Here is a 14,678-nt window from a genome sequence, read left to right on the forward strand (position 1 = left end):
TCTACTGACTGTTGGCATCCATAGGCACATTGTAGTTGATTGACTTTGCATTATCTCAAGATCCAGCAAAAATTATTTGTAGTATATTGGCAGTCAGACTTCCTCTCATCTAGATACTCCTATCCACCTTTACAGAAGGAGAGGAGCCATTCCACACAGGAAAAGCAGGCCCAAACATGTCACATTTTATAAATCATCAGGTTCCTTCCTCTCAACAGACCTACTCTGCAAACTCGGGAATGTTAAGTAGATGCTGTCAGGATCGGAGACCATAGCTCATGGCTTAATAGTAGCCATCCATAAGGTGTCTGGTGCAAAATATTTCTCAGTAAAAGACCTGCAACCTCACAGGTGAGATGCAAAAAGTTACAAATCAGCAGTCCAGTAACTAGGTTTGCTATTGCATAGATGGACAGCATTTTTTAGGTACAAGGGAAGAGTACCCACTTCAGAAGGGCAGCTGTCACTGCATTGTCGCAGAAGCAGAACCTAAAATAGACAAAGCAGAGGATTTGCCTTCAGAATTGGGGAGGTCAGAAATAACCAGACAAGCCTGAGCAATCAAGGCCAGAGCATACATGGTCGTGTGGGTCTGATAATTAACATCCCTAAGGGCCAAAGTAGAAACAGTGTAAGCTTTCTTACTAATCCTTTCCATTGCCCTACTATCCTTATCAGAAGGCAAAAGTTTGGAAGAGGGCAAAAGCTTTAAAGGTTTATCAGAAGAGACTGACACCATATAGCAGGATCAGCAGAAGGACATTTAAATAAAAATTGACAATTCTCAGGAACCTTATATAACCTGTAAAGTTTCTTAGGAGCAGGAGGCTGAGAATTGGGGGATTTGGAAGTGGCAATGAAAGTATCTAACATGGCAGGAGGAACTGCCAATGATTTAGGTGTATCCACCAGAAGCAACTCCACAATATCTTCTCTATCAGGCACTTCAGAAGAATCCCACTTAAAATATTCCATCATCCTAGCAATTGCGTCTCCAAAGTACAATTCCTCAAAAGAAGATTTGTGACTAACAGACTCCTCCTCATCAGAACCATAAGCCAAAGTTGAAGGCATCTATGAATAATAGGACAAAGACTCCTAATCAGACAATGAATCCTCACCTGTGGAATCTGGTTCCCTAAGCCATTTGGAAGGGTAGAGGTCCAAGGAGTAGCAGGTACTGAAACCCCTTGAGGAGGCTTTAAGGCAGTCAATGCAGAAAACAAGCCCTGAGTAAACTCATGCCATTCCCTTTGAGGATCTTTTGGATGGACGGAAACATGCTTCATTTGTTGTCTTTCTGGGGAAGGACCATCAGCCCTATCAAATACTGGAGGTTCCAACCCTTGGCAAGATTCGAGGTAATCAACCGTGGTTCCCCTCGACTTTTGGAACAGGCGCCTGCAGAGCCTCAGAGGACATGTGAAAAGGCTGATCCATACTGGCCTCCAATGGGGTCATGATAGAGGAATCTGATGTAGACACCAAACGACCTACAAAGCTATTACCCACTTCTAGAGAGACATCTGGTGGAGGCTGGACAGCTAAAGAATCCGTCTGAGACTTCTTGGCCTTCTTACCCAGCAGGAGTATCTCAGGAGTTAAAGGATTATGCCATAATACCTTGGGCTAACTGTTTTAAGTCCTTGGTTTTCAAGGTACATGGCTAGGGAAGATGAACTGTTTTTGAGTGTCTTAGACACAAATGCCTTACAGATACTACAAGCGGTATGGCCGTGGAAAGCATCTAAACAAAAAGATACTGTTCATGGCGATCCTTATGGGGTGTCTGCCTCCCACAGACATTTTCCCTTCTTGGATGGCATGAACTCTAGGTAGCAAAATAAAATACAAGACCAAGAAAAGGAAAAAAAAAAAAAAAAAAAACCCAATGGGGCACTTATCTGGTGGCTATTAGTATTCAGTACAGCAAGAAGGCATTCAGACCAACTAGCAATAATGGCATTCAAATTGGTGGCAAAAAAGTTCTGGGTAGTTGCTTCCATATGTCCCTTTTATGCCCTACATTCTGTGCAGGAACTGTAACTGTGACGTACAGTGCATACAAGATCATAAGACTTTTTTATACTGGCCAAGAGTCAAGCTGACCTGGGTGGGAGATCCCTTCTGTTTAGAATGCTGCAACAGTGATATAGAAGGACATCATCTGTTAATCACAAGGGTCAGATTTCTCATACTTGAACAGTGAACTACAGCAGTTATTTTGAAAAGAACAATAAATTCAGCTACATTTTCCAGACTGTCGTTACATTCCTTAATGTTGTAACAGAGATGGCCACTAATGAAAATCAAAGGAAGCAAACTAACTAAAAATGGGAATTGATGCTGACAGTGAAAAGTAGACAACCACAGCACTGTTGTAAACTGATGAGAGGTTCATAGGTAAATAGTAGGTGATCTGTCCTAAAGGGCCATTTCATGCCTAGCCAAGAACCCAAGGTCAGAATCAAACCCTGTGCTTTGTGTTTATGAGGTAGAGACTTTAACCATTATACCAAACTCAGAGAGAGGAAAAAAGAAACCGTAAATGATCCGTCACAATAGAGATTTCCTTCTGTCCCTCTGCAATGATGTTGGAAAGGTGAAGGCCTTGACTGTAAAACAAAATCATGCTAGCCATGGCAGCCTCCTTTTAGGTCATTTTGGGGTATAACAAATTAGAAAATAATAGTAACCTCTTATTTGATACAGGGACATTAGTAATGCAGAAAAGTTCAGGATTTGCTGAAATTTTTTTTTCTTTCACTTTTGGGGATGCAGTTCTCCTTTAAGGTGGAAAACTGTAGTGATTGTTACACTGACATCCTCAAGGGGAGTCTGAGCTGCAGACTGTCATGGTGGCACAACCTTCCTTGATTTTTCAAATGGACAGAGTTGCGTGTTACGCACTACCCCATCTTTCATGCCAAAAGTGGTCACAGAAATCACTCTGTCTGTTTTCCTCCTTGTGTTGTTCCCAAAACCTAAGAATAAGGGAGGGAGGGTGCTTCATACCTTGAGTGCATAGCGGCAGCTCAGATACTACCTTGACGGAACAAAACCCTTCAGGAAGGCTGAAAGGCTTTTTATTTCTTACACAGGAGCAACGAATAGTCAACCTGTTTCTAACAAACCATTGCTCATTGGTTGCCATCTGATATTGTTTTTTTGTTACACCCACCATGGGAAGGCAAATCCAGACATGGTAACGATGCATTCAACCAGGGCCTTTTGTTCTTCAGTGGCATATTGGAAAGGAGTGTACTCTAGCAGTATTCTAGAGGCAGCAACTTCGCCCTCTCTCCATACCTTTATGAAGCACTATAAGCAGGATGTTTTCTAAATCCAGAGCAAGCTTCACTAGGACCATTCTCCAGGGGCTCCTGGAACCTTATCTTTCCTCATCCTGTGTGGGATAGGCTTTGGAAATCTACCTATTTGCCGGTAAGGCAGTGTGCGTGTTGAACATAGAGTTGTGTAATAGAACACACTGCCTTACTGGCAGCATCCACCCACCATCCCCCCTTTTTGGATGTACATAGTTTGATGTTGAACTTGCTGCTGAGTTATGCTCAGTAGCCTTTATTGGTGTGTGTGTGTGTGTGTGTGTGTGTGTGTGTGTGTGTGTGTGTGTGGTTTTTGGTTTGGAATAGTAGCTGTTCGCAAAGTTTCTGTTTTCATGCTCTCTTCCTGCTGGACCTCAGAAAAGTGAGAGTCCTGTCTGTGGGTCTGAAAGACAGCCTGTGTACTGTCAGGTGATTATTCCATCATGCCCACAGATGGGCAGTGGGAGGAGATCTGAGCTTTGGCAGACTACCAGAGAGAGGATAACAGGGCAGTACTACCCCTATGCCAGTAAGGTAATCTGTTCTATGAACATCTGTTGTTACAGATGAGCAGGACTTGCACAACTGCACTTTACACTACTGATTGAAGTTAAACAGATAATGTGCATTCATATTTGACTACTGTCCCCTGAGTCAAGTTCACGCATCCAGTGTATGATTAAATATGTCTTGTTGCAGTGGTATTTCCAGAGCTGAGCTAATGGTTGATAAAAAGGGGATATCTTTGGAATTTCTTCTTTGATTCTCAGTATCCACGGTTTCTGGCAGTCATTGTTAACCATACCCAAAAGGATATTTTACCCTTGTTACTCTGAGTTCTCACAGTTCTTTAAGAGCTTCACATCTTTCTGCATCTGGAGAAAAGCTTTGGATCTTGTTGAAAGAAGGATCTTAATGACTGTCAGCCATGTTCTTTCTGCCTGCATAACATTACTTATAGGATAAATGCATTACACTTCTCATGAGTTGTTTACTCAAAGTCTTGATCACAGTATGTATTTAGTTTTACTTATTTAACATTTGTTAAAATGTGTAAGTGAACTGGCCTGATGACCCTTTTCAACCATGCCCTTGTCCAAATAGTCAAATACCCAACAATCACATAAAACATTTTACAAATATGCAAATACACACAAAAAACATAAATCACAAAATCTGTTAAATTTTGTGGTATTTCTTTATTTTAAAGACCTTGCACAATATGTTAAGCATTTTCAGCAGCTGTATGCAAATGGAGTATGTGGAGAGTTACAGTCATTAGTCCTGCCTGCTTAGACAAGGTTGTGGTGAAGGGCTGAAGACTCCCAACATTTCTTTAGTATTGTCTGTAAAAGGAGACCTGTTCACTCTGCCAGAAGCACCCACACAAAAGTCACATAGTGGTTCGCCTCTGCTATCTCACACTGAGCATTCATCCAGATGTTTTATTCCTCTGTCTTCAAAGGCTATCACCCTTATTTTAAAGTTTTTGTTGTAGTGTCAGTATTTGAGTACTGATCTGTTACCTCCATAAAATGTCTGTGCAGTATCCTTAACTATCAAAATGTTCTGTAAGAATGTTGTTGATCTTTGATTTTGTAGTAATTGTAATGTATTCTTGTCCTCTTGCTTTGGCATTTACACTTCCTTCTGTATCAGTCTTCAGTTTCTCTGATGTTATAATATGACTCATGTTTTTCAGACTTGTCATTGCTGTTGTACATTTACTCCCACACAACTTGAGATTTTACAGTCTTACTTTGATCAGTAGCTGTATCAATTTGTCGTCATTCCCTTCCCATGTTACACATACTAATAGATCATAAGTCCTGTTTGCAACACATTCCAAACCTCCTGTCACTGTTTGGCAGCTCTTTGGATTAGCTCTGGTGCAGATGAAATACCAAACATAAATCTAAAGAACTTGTACATTCCTTATACTCTGCTAAAAATATGCAGATTGGATATTTCTTCTGCTAATGTCATTCCCTGAATCCTTGGTTTGTTTTTATTACTTAAATGAACATGGGATTTGACATAGCAATTTCTGTTTCCTGAACTGTAACCTATAAGTAATGCTGTGTTTTAATAACCTTATTCAGATCTTCTTCAGTACATATGTGACTGATTTGTGTTATAACAGTGACACTACTATGCACACATTCATGTAACTCTAATAGGTTTTTCATAACAAGCTTTCCATTTACTTTATTCCCAGACTTCTCTTTTCATGAGAGCTACCCATACTCTCCATGGAGCGTCTGTCACTGGCAGTTCATCGACGTTTATTTGTATAGGATACCCTTTTTGTGGATTTCCTAAGTCTGTACAAAATGATCAGCATAGTTGTAAAGGACATCTTTACTAGGGCTTTGGCCAGTATTCATGATGACTAGTTCTGAATAAATGCAAAGGCATATTCAGTCCTTCACACTGTGAATTGATTTCACCATATCTAGCTTATGTCAAGTCAAGCAACGCAGAATATTAGGTGAATTAACTTAATTTTAAATTCTTTGATTTCAAACAGGAACTTGCACTTCTTCAATTTCAGTGTCGGTTTTTGACCTATTGACTTTACTTCGTATCCTGAATATATTGTATACAAATTTCTCTTCTCTTGTTTTTAACCCCAGCATTTCAAAAGTATCTTCAGGCAAAATATACTCTAATATGTACCTGTCTAATTTCAGCATTTTGCTTAATAAGTCTTAGTCTTTCTTGTCAACATAGCTGATATTCACTTTTATGTTACCATTTTCAATCCATTTGGAAACCCCATTGTGTCAACTCTTTTTACTTCAGTAGTGTCAATAAACAGTTTTCCATGTTTGTTCTCATCATGCTGCAAATTCTTTTGAACACACTCGTCTTTTTTATGCATTTTATAAAATTATTTTACTGCAACTTGTACAAAATTGATTAAATGGAAGGTACTACTTATGTCATGCTTAATTGCCACATCTCTTAAGTAAAGCTTGAATTTCAACTATGCCATGCTCCCTGAGCACATCATTGCATTATTTCTAACTGCTGTCACGGCTACACTGCATTGTTGCTCAGTTTCTTTTTTTTTCCTTTATTGGATTCTCATTTCATTTTCCATACTTCTCTGTCCTGAGATAATCCCTTTAAATGAGTATTTGTAATTTCACTTGTTCTGTATACATCTGCAGCTTTTGATAAGGTCAAGTCTACATCTCTTACTAACCTGCCCCTTGTTTAGTAATTTGTTGTACCACAGCAATTCTGTCTCTTATTAATGAATCATGCAGCTCAGTAAACATATAGATCTGAAGTAGTTTACTTTATTTGATCTTCAACCTGTGGGTCTTCAGATCCATAAAGGATTCGACATAGCCACTTTTTCCAGCTACAGCTCCGAGCTCCATGCTCCTCCCATTACCCATAATGCCCCTGTCTCCCTTTTCCCCCAGATCTCATTTGCCACCTGAGAGGAAGCAGCGTGATCCGAGTTCCTTGCAGTTTCAGCGTAAAAACTCTAAGTTTTGATACCTTTTTAGCTATCCTTCTTGTTTCTAACCTTTTCTGTACCTTCACGGGTTTATCGTAGTTGTGTTCTAGTAGGCTTTTCTAACTTCCTCCCCTCTTTTCTTTTTTTCTTTCTCGTGATTGTGTGTGTGTGTCTGTGTGTGTTGCTTGAACAGGCTAAGGCATGGCAGACGCCCCAAAGCTTGGGTTCAAGAGATGCACAGTGTGTGGCCATATCCCCCTGTCCTATTTGCATTGGGTTTAACCATAGAGCTCTTAAGAACAGGAAGGGACAAACTTATTGTGAAGGGCCTTTTGCCCTCTACTGCTGGGAAGGACGTTCCACCTTCTCCTGCCAAGAAAGCAGTGGCTGCTGCTTCGTCTTCCCCCTTCCTCGGTCACTGGGATTCACTCTCCCACCAAGAGGACCGAGGAAGGGGATAAGACCAAGAAGGACCAGCCTCGCAAGCGCTCCACTGACTGCTCGCCGAAGACTAAGCCTGTTTCACCTTGGCTCAGGTCCCCAAGGTTCTCCCCTGAGCCCAAGGTTATCGTTACAGTCACCCCCTCAGCCCTCTCCCCACCGTCTCTCCCAGCCCACTTCGGCGGCGTCGTCCTGCTCCACCTGGAGCCTTTCGAAAGTGGAGATGGACACGATGATGCGGAGATTTAACCACACTCAAATTTAGATGGGGATCTTGCCAGGGTCGTCTCCCAGCAGAGCAGGTGCCTTCCAACCAGTTTTCAGACCTATTACTCCTTCTCCAATCCGACCCGCTGTATCAGAGCAGTTGGATCCAAGGACGGTTGGAGTTGAGCGGTTGGCACTGATGGTACCTTATACCTCGATGCCGGCCAGTGCCCTGAGTGTGTCAGATCTGACTAGATCAGATCTGAGCTCTCTGAGCCGTAGTCCTTGGGTCGGATCCGAGGGGGTGTTCTCTGCTCCGAGCTTGTCGGAGAGAAACATCCCTCTCGATATCTCGGCTCCAACTCCCCAGTCGGATCAGGGGGTAGTGACTTAAGTCAGTTCAGCCCAGGAAGTCCATTCCTCCTCTGCATTCGACATGGTGGAGAGGCTTCTCGCAGGGTTGAGGCCTCTGAATATTTCATCTTTGGAGTCCGTCCAGACCCCGGTCTTCAGTGCAGGTCTGACCATCTTGCCCTCTCAGGGACAGCCCGTAGCCGTAATGCCCCAGGACATTCCAACCTTGGAACAACCCACATGCGAGACCTCTCCAGAGAGCCCTCCTAAGGAGCCCCCTGCAAGCATACGTGTAAAAGGGGGCACTTGGACTCTCCTCCAGAGTCCCTCGCAGAAGACACGGACCTGGATGAAGGGGAAGGTTCCCCAAGATTACCCCCTGAGGAGGTCTCCTTTGGAGACATCATGGAAATCCTACTCTAAAGAGGGGGTTGGTCTGCCCTAAAACCAACCTCTGAGTCCGTGTTTTTGGAGGTATTCAGCTCTGGCCCCGTCTACCTCTTGGGTGTCCCCTCCTGCCGATCTACTCATGGATTTGATTACATCTAGGACATGGAAGGAGCTGGACACCATAGAGCAAATACCGAAGCACCCAGACAAGGTCCTGAGCCCCCCACCCCACCACTGACAGACTACACTGGCACAAGGGGTACCCTGTAGATGCTATGCTGGTGGTAGTGGCCACCAAGAAGGAACTCACCCAGGAGAGTTCCACAGTCCCACCCGCCTGACCGAGAGTCGAGGACGTTGGATCGCTTTGGGAAGTGAGTCTATGCTTCAGCAACCTTCTGTGTGAGGGTGCTGAACTACATGGTGCACGTTATTCGACTCCAGAGAGATCTGTTCAAGGAAGTCACAGAGTTGACCCCAGGGTCCATGTCGGCAGAGGACAAGAAGATGTTTGATGCCCAAATGGTCACCCTAAAGTCTGTAGCCAGCACGCCCATGCGTTTGCTCTCCCATGCCACAGAGGGAGCCATATGGGTGGTGGGGTCAGGCTTTGACATCTGGCATCATGCCTGGCTCCGCTTGTGTCAGTTCTCGGAGCCCTTCAAGGCATCTTTCACCAACGTCCCTTTTGCTGGTTCCTCCCTCTTTGGGAAGACAGTCGGAGAAGTTTTAGTCCAGAGCAAGAAGGATGGGAAGACACGGTCTGCCATCGAGGTCTGCTTCTCCCCCACCTCAAAGGTCCTTTTCCAGGAGTCAGCGAGGCCAGAAGAAGATGTGGTTCCAAAAGTCTCAGGCGTTTTCCCGGGATGCTCAGGATTCACCATCCCCCAGAGACAGAGGGGGATACAATGGACGCCGCCCTAGAGGTGTGGGGGGGGGTCCTAGGAATTTCGGGTCCCGAGAACCTTTCTCAGATAAACCTGGACAGCAACCCTGAAGGGTTGCCTGGCTGTCCATCTCTGGTGGCAGTCGGGGGTCATTTGTCGCTTCACCCTCTAGCATGGGAGTTCATCACTACAGATCAGTGGGTGTTGTGAGTCATATCCAGAGGCTATTTCATTCCCTCCCAGACATTCCACCCACTCAGCGGGAGGAAGCAGTAGTACAGGTAGAATTACTACTGAGAAAACAAGTCATCCAACCAGTTCCCCAAGACCAGTCCATATCCGGGGTTTATTCCAGGTTCTTTTTGGTGCCAAAAAAGACGGGGGACCTCAGACCAATATTGGATCTGTGTCAGTTGAACCTGTCAGTAACCAATACAAAATTCCAGATGGTCACGATTCAAACTATTCTGCCTTATCTACAAGACAGAGACTGGATGTGTTCGATCGGCCTCCAGGATGTGTACTTGTCGCATCAAGATGCACAGGTGCTCCTGGAGGTTCCTTTGCTTCCTGCTGGGAGCCAATCATTACCAATTTCAAGCCCTCCCCTTTGGTCTCACCATAGCCCCCTGGGTGTTTATAAAGAATGGCAGTGGTAGCGGCTCACTTGAGGCTTCAGGGCATTCAGGTCTTTCCGTACCTAGATGATTGGCTCCTTACCACTCCCTCAGAGCATCTACTATGTCAGGCCAGAGACTCCTTTCTTCAGTTAACCAACAAGTTGGGCATCATGAGCAACATGAGCAAGTCTGCCCTCCAACTGGTCCAAGTTCTAGATTTCATTGGGGCATGGCTGGACACAATACAATCACAGGTGTTTCTCACTTCAGACAGGTTACGCAGCTTGAGGCTACATGTCTTGCACATCCTTCAGAACCAGTTACCAAAAGTCAAAGCAGTGTTAAGAGCTTTAGGTTCTATGGTGGCGACAATAAATCTTCTCCCCATTGCATGGCTTCATATGAGCGTACTGCAGTGGGCTCTAGCAGTACAGTGGTCACTTTTAGACCTTCCCTTATCCTTCCCAGTGAGAATTTCAAAAGTGTGCAGGGACTTCCTTTAGTCGTGGATTCAGTCCTCAGATCTACTCAAGGGCCATCCCTTTCAACCCCTTTTACCCCAAACTACGGTGAACATAGACACCTCCCTACTTGGGTGGGGGGTGCATTGCCCAGGAAGGACAATCCAAGGCACATGGTCCCCTTCCGAGACCTGTCTGCATATCAACATTCTAGAGATAAGAGCGGTTCTTCTTGCATTGCAGACCCTTCATGCTCATCTTCCTCTGGAAACAATTGCAGTTCAGATGGGCAACATGTCAGTGGTCTGGTATATCAACAAACGGGGGAACCAGAACTTATTCCTTATGACAAGAGGCCATGAGAGTGTGGGAATGGGTGATCTCCACCAGTCGTTTTCTGCTGGCAACGAACATCCCGGGACGGTCCAACATTTTAGCGGACAGGCTCAGCAGATTTATCCTGATGCTTTGAGTGGTCTCTGAAGTCTTCAGTAGCGGAGCTCATCATCCTAAAGTGGGGTCGTCCTTGCTGCGATTTCTTTGAGTCTCCTTCCAACATGAAATGCAGCAAATGTTTTGCTCTGAACCCACCTGTGGAGGATGTCCCCAGAGACGCTCTCATTCATGCTTGGCCTCCTGGGCTTCTTTATGCTTATCTCCCACTTCCCCTCATGTCGAAGTTTCTACAGAAAGCCTGAAGGCTGGGGAGCACTGTGATCCTCATAGCCCCATTCTGGCCTCATCAGGTTTGGTTTCTGTTTCTCAGGTCTCACCTAGTTGTTCCACCATGGATCTTGGATTCAGTCCCGGATCTGCTCTCACATCCCTCAGGGATTCCTCACCCAGATCTGGACATTCTGAAGCTAACTGCTGGTTGGTCTGGTTCCCATGATTCTTAGGACTCCCAGTCTGTCTTCTCCCATTAAATCTATTCTGGTGGCAGCTCATAAATCGTCCACCCGGAAAGTTTATCGTAGTAAATGGAAATGTTTTTCTATATGGGCCATGGAGAGGTCTTTGGACCCATTCCCTACAGCAATTTCAGCAGTCTTAGATTTCTTAGCTAGCATTTTTCATCAGGGTGCTAGTTCCTCTACAGTGAAAGTTCAGCTAGCCGCCATTTCTAACTTTCATGTTGGGGTAGACATGTCTTTGTTGGCTTCTGCTTGTAAGACCTTCCTCAAAGGACCCCATCCCTCTGTGGGACCTTACTTTGTTGTTACAGGCATTGGTTTCTCCCCCCCTTCGAGCCTGCGGAATCTGTGGATCTGCAGTTTTTGACCTGGAAAACTGCCTTCTTGGTTGCCATCACATCTGCTAGAAGGGTGTCGGAGCTTCAAGCTCTTTCTATCAAAACCCCTTACATGATCTTTCACAAAGATACACACTAACCCGTCCTTCTTTCCCAAGGTTACTTTGGAAGTCAATATAAATCAGATTATTAATTTACCAGTATTTTTTCTGAACAACTAGAACAAAGGGGAATACAAATTACATTTACTGTGGACGTTCATAGGCAGTTGAGGTTTTGTCTGCACAGGACTAAACCTTTCCACAAGTCTTATCAGCTTTTTGTGTCCTATGCCAAGCCCCTCTTTGGTAAACCTGTCTCAAAAGTGACTATTGCTTGCTGGATTTCACAATGCATTGGCCGGGTTTATTCAGATAGAGGTTTGTCTCTTCCAGGAAAAGTGAAGGCTCATTCAACCTGATCTATGGCTACATCAGTGGCTTTTTGGTCTAGGTCTCTTTGAATGATATTTGTTCGGCTGCTACTTGGGCCTCATCTCATACCTTTATCTCTCATTATAAAATGGATCTGGTGTCTAGGAGTAGAGCATCCTTTGGCTCTGCGGTGCTCCGGAATATCCTTCCATGAGGGCCTCCTAAGAGTTAGGTAGCTGGGGACTCTGTCCCACAGATTGAAGATCAAATGAAGATCAAATGAAGTAAGCTACCACGTTACATCTGCGTAGTTCTACTTCATTTATCTTCAACCATTTCCCCCTCCTTCCCCCTAACCTTATCCTTTGGGATTTGACACGTCCTTTGTACCGGACAATTGTTGCTGGGATCTTTGGTTCTGTTAGGGCTAAAGTTTGTTTGTGATGTTGGTGTTGGAGGATAAGGTGTTATTAGGTCGGGTATCTGTTATATGTTAGGCAGCAAACTTGATCTGAAGGGAGAAATAAGACGGACATTATGGGTAAGGGGAGGAACATGGAGCTCGGAGCCGTAGCTGGAAAAAGCGGCCATGTCGGATCCGATGTGGATCCGAAGACCCACAGGTTGAAACCAGTGAAGTAGAACTGCTCAGATGGAACATTATGGTAAGTACATAACTTCTTTTTATTGTCGCATTTCTTTAGCACAATAACACAAGCATGTATAGTTTATGTGGGAACTTACACCCATCTAAAGAACAAATGGTGAATGCATGGTAGTTTTGTTCTAATTTCACAATAATTCCTGAATTCTTCTTTTGTTGTTGTTTATCTTTCTCATCTTCTGGAAGTATAAAAATATTAAATGCCTTTGCTTCTTCCCAGCATCATGCAGAAATGAAGTATGCTATCATCATTTCTTTTCATAATGAGGAATAAACCAAACTCCTGGATCCATTGTTTGAGATGTTGACTAACGTGCACTAAAAGGAGTTATGTTGATTATGATGGACCATTTTTATATTTTTCTTCCTCTAAGCCCATAAGCTCTCAAAACATCAGTTCTACAAACATATTTCTTTACTTTTAACTGGTGCAGAAATCAGAGTTAGTAACTGGAACTTTCACATCGTGATACTGGCCTCAATATTTGCAGAATGTGCTTTTATAACTTATCTTCTTAGATTCATTTTCTGACCCCACCACCGCCATTAATTTAACTGTTCACTATCTTATTTGCATTTTTTTTGTCTGAACTTGCCTCTCAGTAATCCCAGTATGTACACAATCAAATTAACCAATCTTTTCCAACTGTTAAATAAGACATAGCAGCAGTAAGATATTCCAAGTTTTACAGATGACATGATATTGCTGTCTTTCATAGCCTTCTTCGTCAGCTAGTTTTGTACTTATCCTTTTAAAACATGGCTATTGTGTTTGTACTTCCTAAACTTCATTAATGGAATATCTGTTTTAAATAAAATTTCATTAACAGTGTTTCTTTAAAAATAACTATTAAATGACATTAATAATTATAAATCCCTTCTTCCACACACACACACACACACACACACACACACACAAAAGGTTAAGTAAAACTTTAGTCATCTTTAATTGCTTATTGAGTTTATTGAGCTATGAATTCCTTTAAAATTAACTCGGATTCTAGAGTTTTCAAAACAACTGCATTTATGTACTTTTTCATTATTTGAAGTTTGTTGATAAAATTTTTAGAGCTTATTTTTGTTATTTAGCTTTTTGTTTTGGTTTTAATGTACCATCTTTTGTGCACTTCCTGATATACAAGTGCAAGGATGAACATAACAGAATAGAGTTTGCATTTAATTCCACTTTGTAGTTGTGCATACATTGTATGTAAACAGATTGCTCATTCTAAGGAAATGGTTACATGTTGCTACTTAAATTTGTTGTGGAATTCATTTAGAGAAAGCAGATGAGTACCATGAATATTTTTCTCTGAATTTATGATGTGTAAGGACATCACATACCACTTTCACCTTCTTTCTTCAGCATACGTGCAGTCTGCTTCAGTGTTTTGCATGATATTTTTCATGCTGGAAATAAGGTTCAGTGCTTGAAAGCATATGCTTAATTTTGTGCTCAACGTTTGCTATATCCCAGCAGTTATTGTATCTACCCATGTTTCATACAGTCATCTAGCCTGTTATTTTTATAGTATTTTATTCTGGACATTGTAAGTCATAACATTTATTTTTCTTTCTGTCCTTATTGTGCAGGCATTCCAACACTGGCATATGGAGTTGCCTCCTGGTTTCTTGCAAAAGTACCCGAGATGGTTCAGACAAGTAAAGGTCCTGTAACAATTTACTTTCTCATCAAGGAAGATAAAGATTCCATGTACTGAAGATTACATCAGAAAGATAAAATTCAGATATAATCTTTCTGTCATTAAGGTCCATTTTCCTTGAAAAAATGTAAAGATGTGCACTAGGTAGATTCGGTAGAGCACTGTATATAATTCAGTGTAGCTATGGCTGGATCACAGAGTCAGTAACTTGGTACTCATGTCTTCCTGACAACATTTCTTTGAAGAAGAGAAGAATGAGTAACAAATTAAATCAAAATTAAACTCAGTATTTTAAAGACATGGGCTTTTTTACAGTATACTTACTACATTAGCAGACATGGATTTTGCAATCAGAAGTGATGTTTTGCTGGTGATTACAACAGTACCAGTTTCTGTTGTAGGGAGAGAAACTTGACAGAATTCTTTTGGATTATTTGATTTATAGTTTGTGTTCTGTTTTAAAATCTGTTGGCCTGTCATTACTTAACCATGAATACTACATGCACATTCTCAACAGTAAAAAG

At 42.7% G+C, this 14,678-nt stretch overlaps 1 protein-coding gene across 1 annotated transcript in view; it reads left to right on the forward strand.

Annotated features, from left to right (window-relative positions):
- CCHR7.PART0H15orf61 (chromosome chr7.part0 C15orf61 homolog) overlaps positions 1 to 14,452 on the forward strand; it is a 131,677-nt gene extending 117,225 nt beyond the window's left edge. The window contains exon 3 of the mRNA XM_044077883.1: positions 14,084 to 14,452. Within this exon, the coding sequence (XP_043933818.1) occupies positions 14,084 to 14,211 (128 nt within the window). The 3' untranslated portion in view covers positions 14,212 to 14,452. The remainder of the gene's footprint in view (positions 1 to 14,083) is intronic.
- The last annotated feature ends 226 nt before the right edge of the window (positions 14,453 to 14,678 follow it).

The sequence above is a fragment of the Protopterus annectens genome, chromosome 7.part0, assembly GCF_019279795.1.
Source record: "Protopterus annectens isolate FY-2018-M chromosome 7.part0, PAN1.0, whole genome shotgun sequence".
In the NCBI taxonomy this organism is placed as follows: domain Eukaryota; kingdom Metazoa; phylum Chordata; order Ceratodontiformes; family Protopteridae; genus Protopterus; species Protopterus annectens.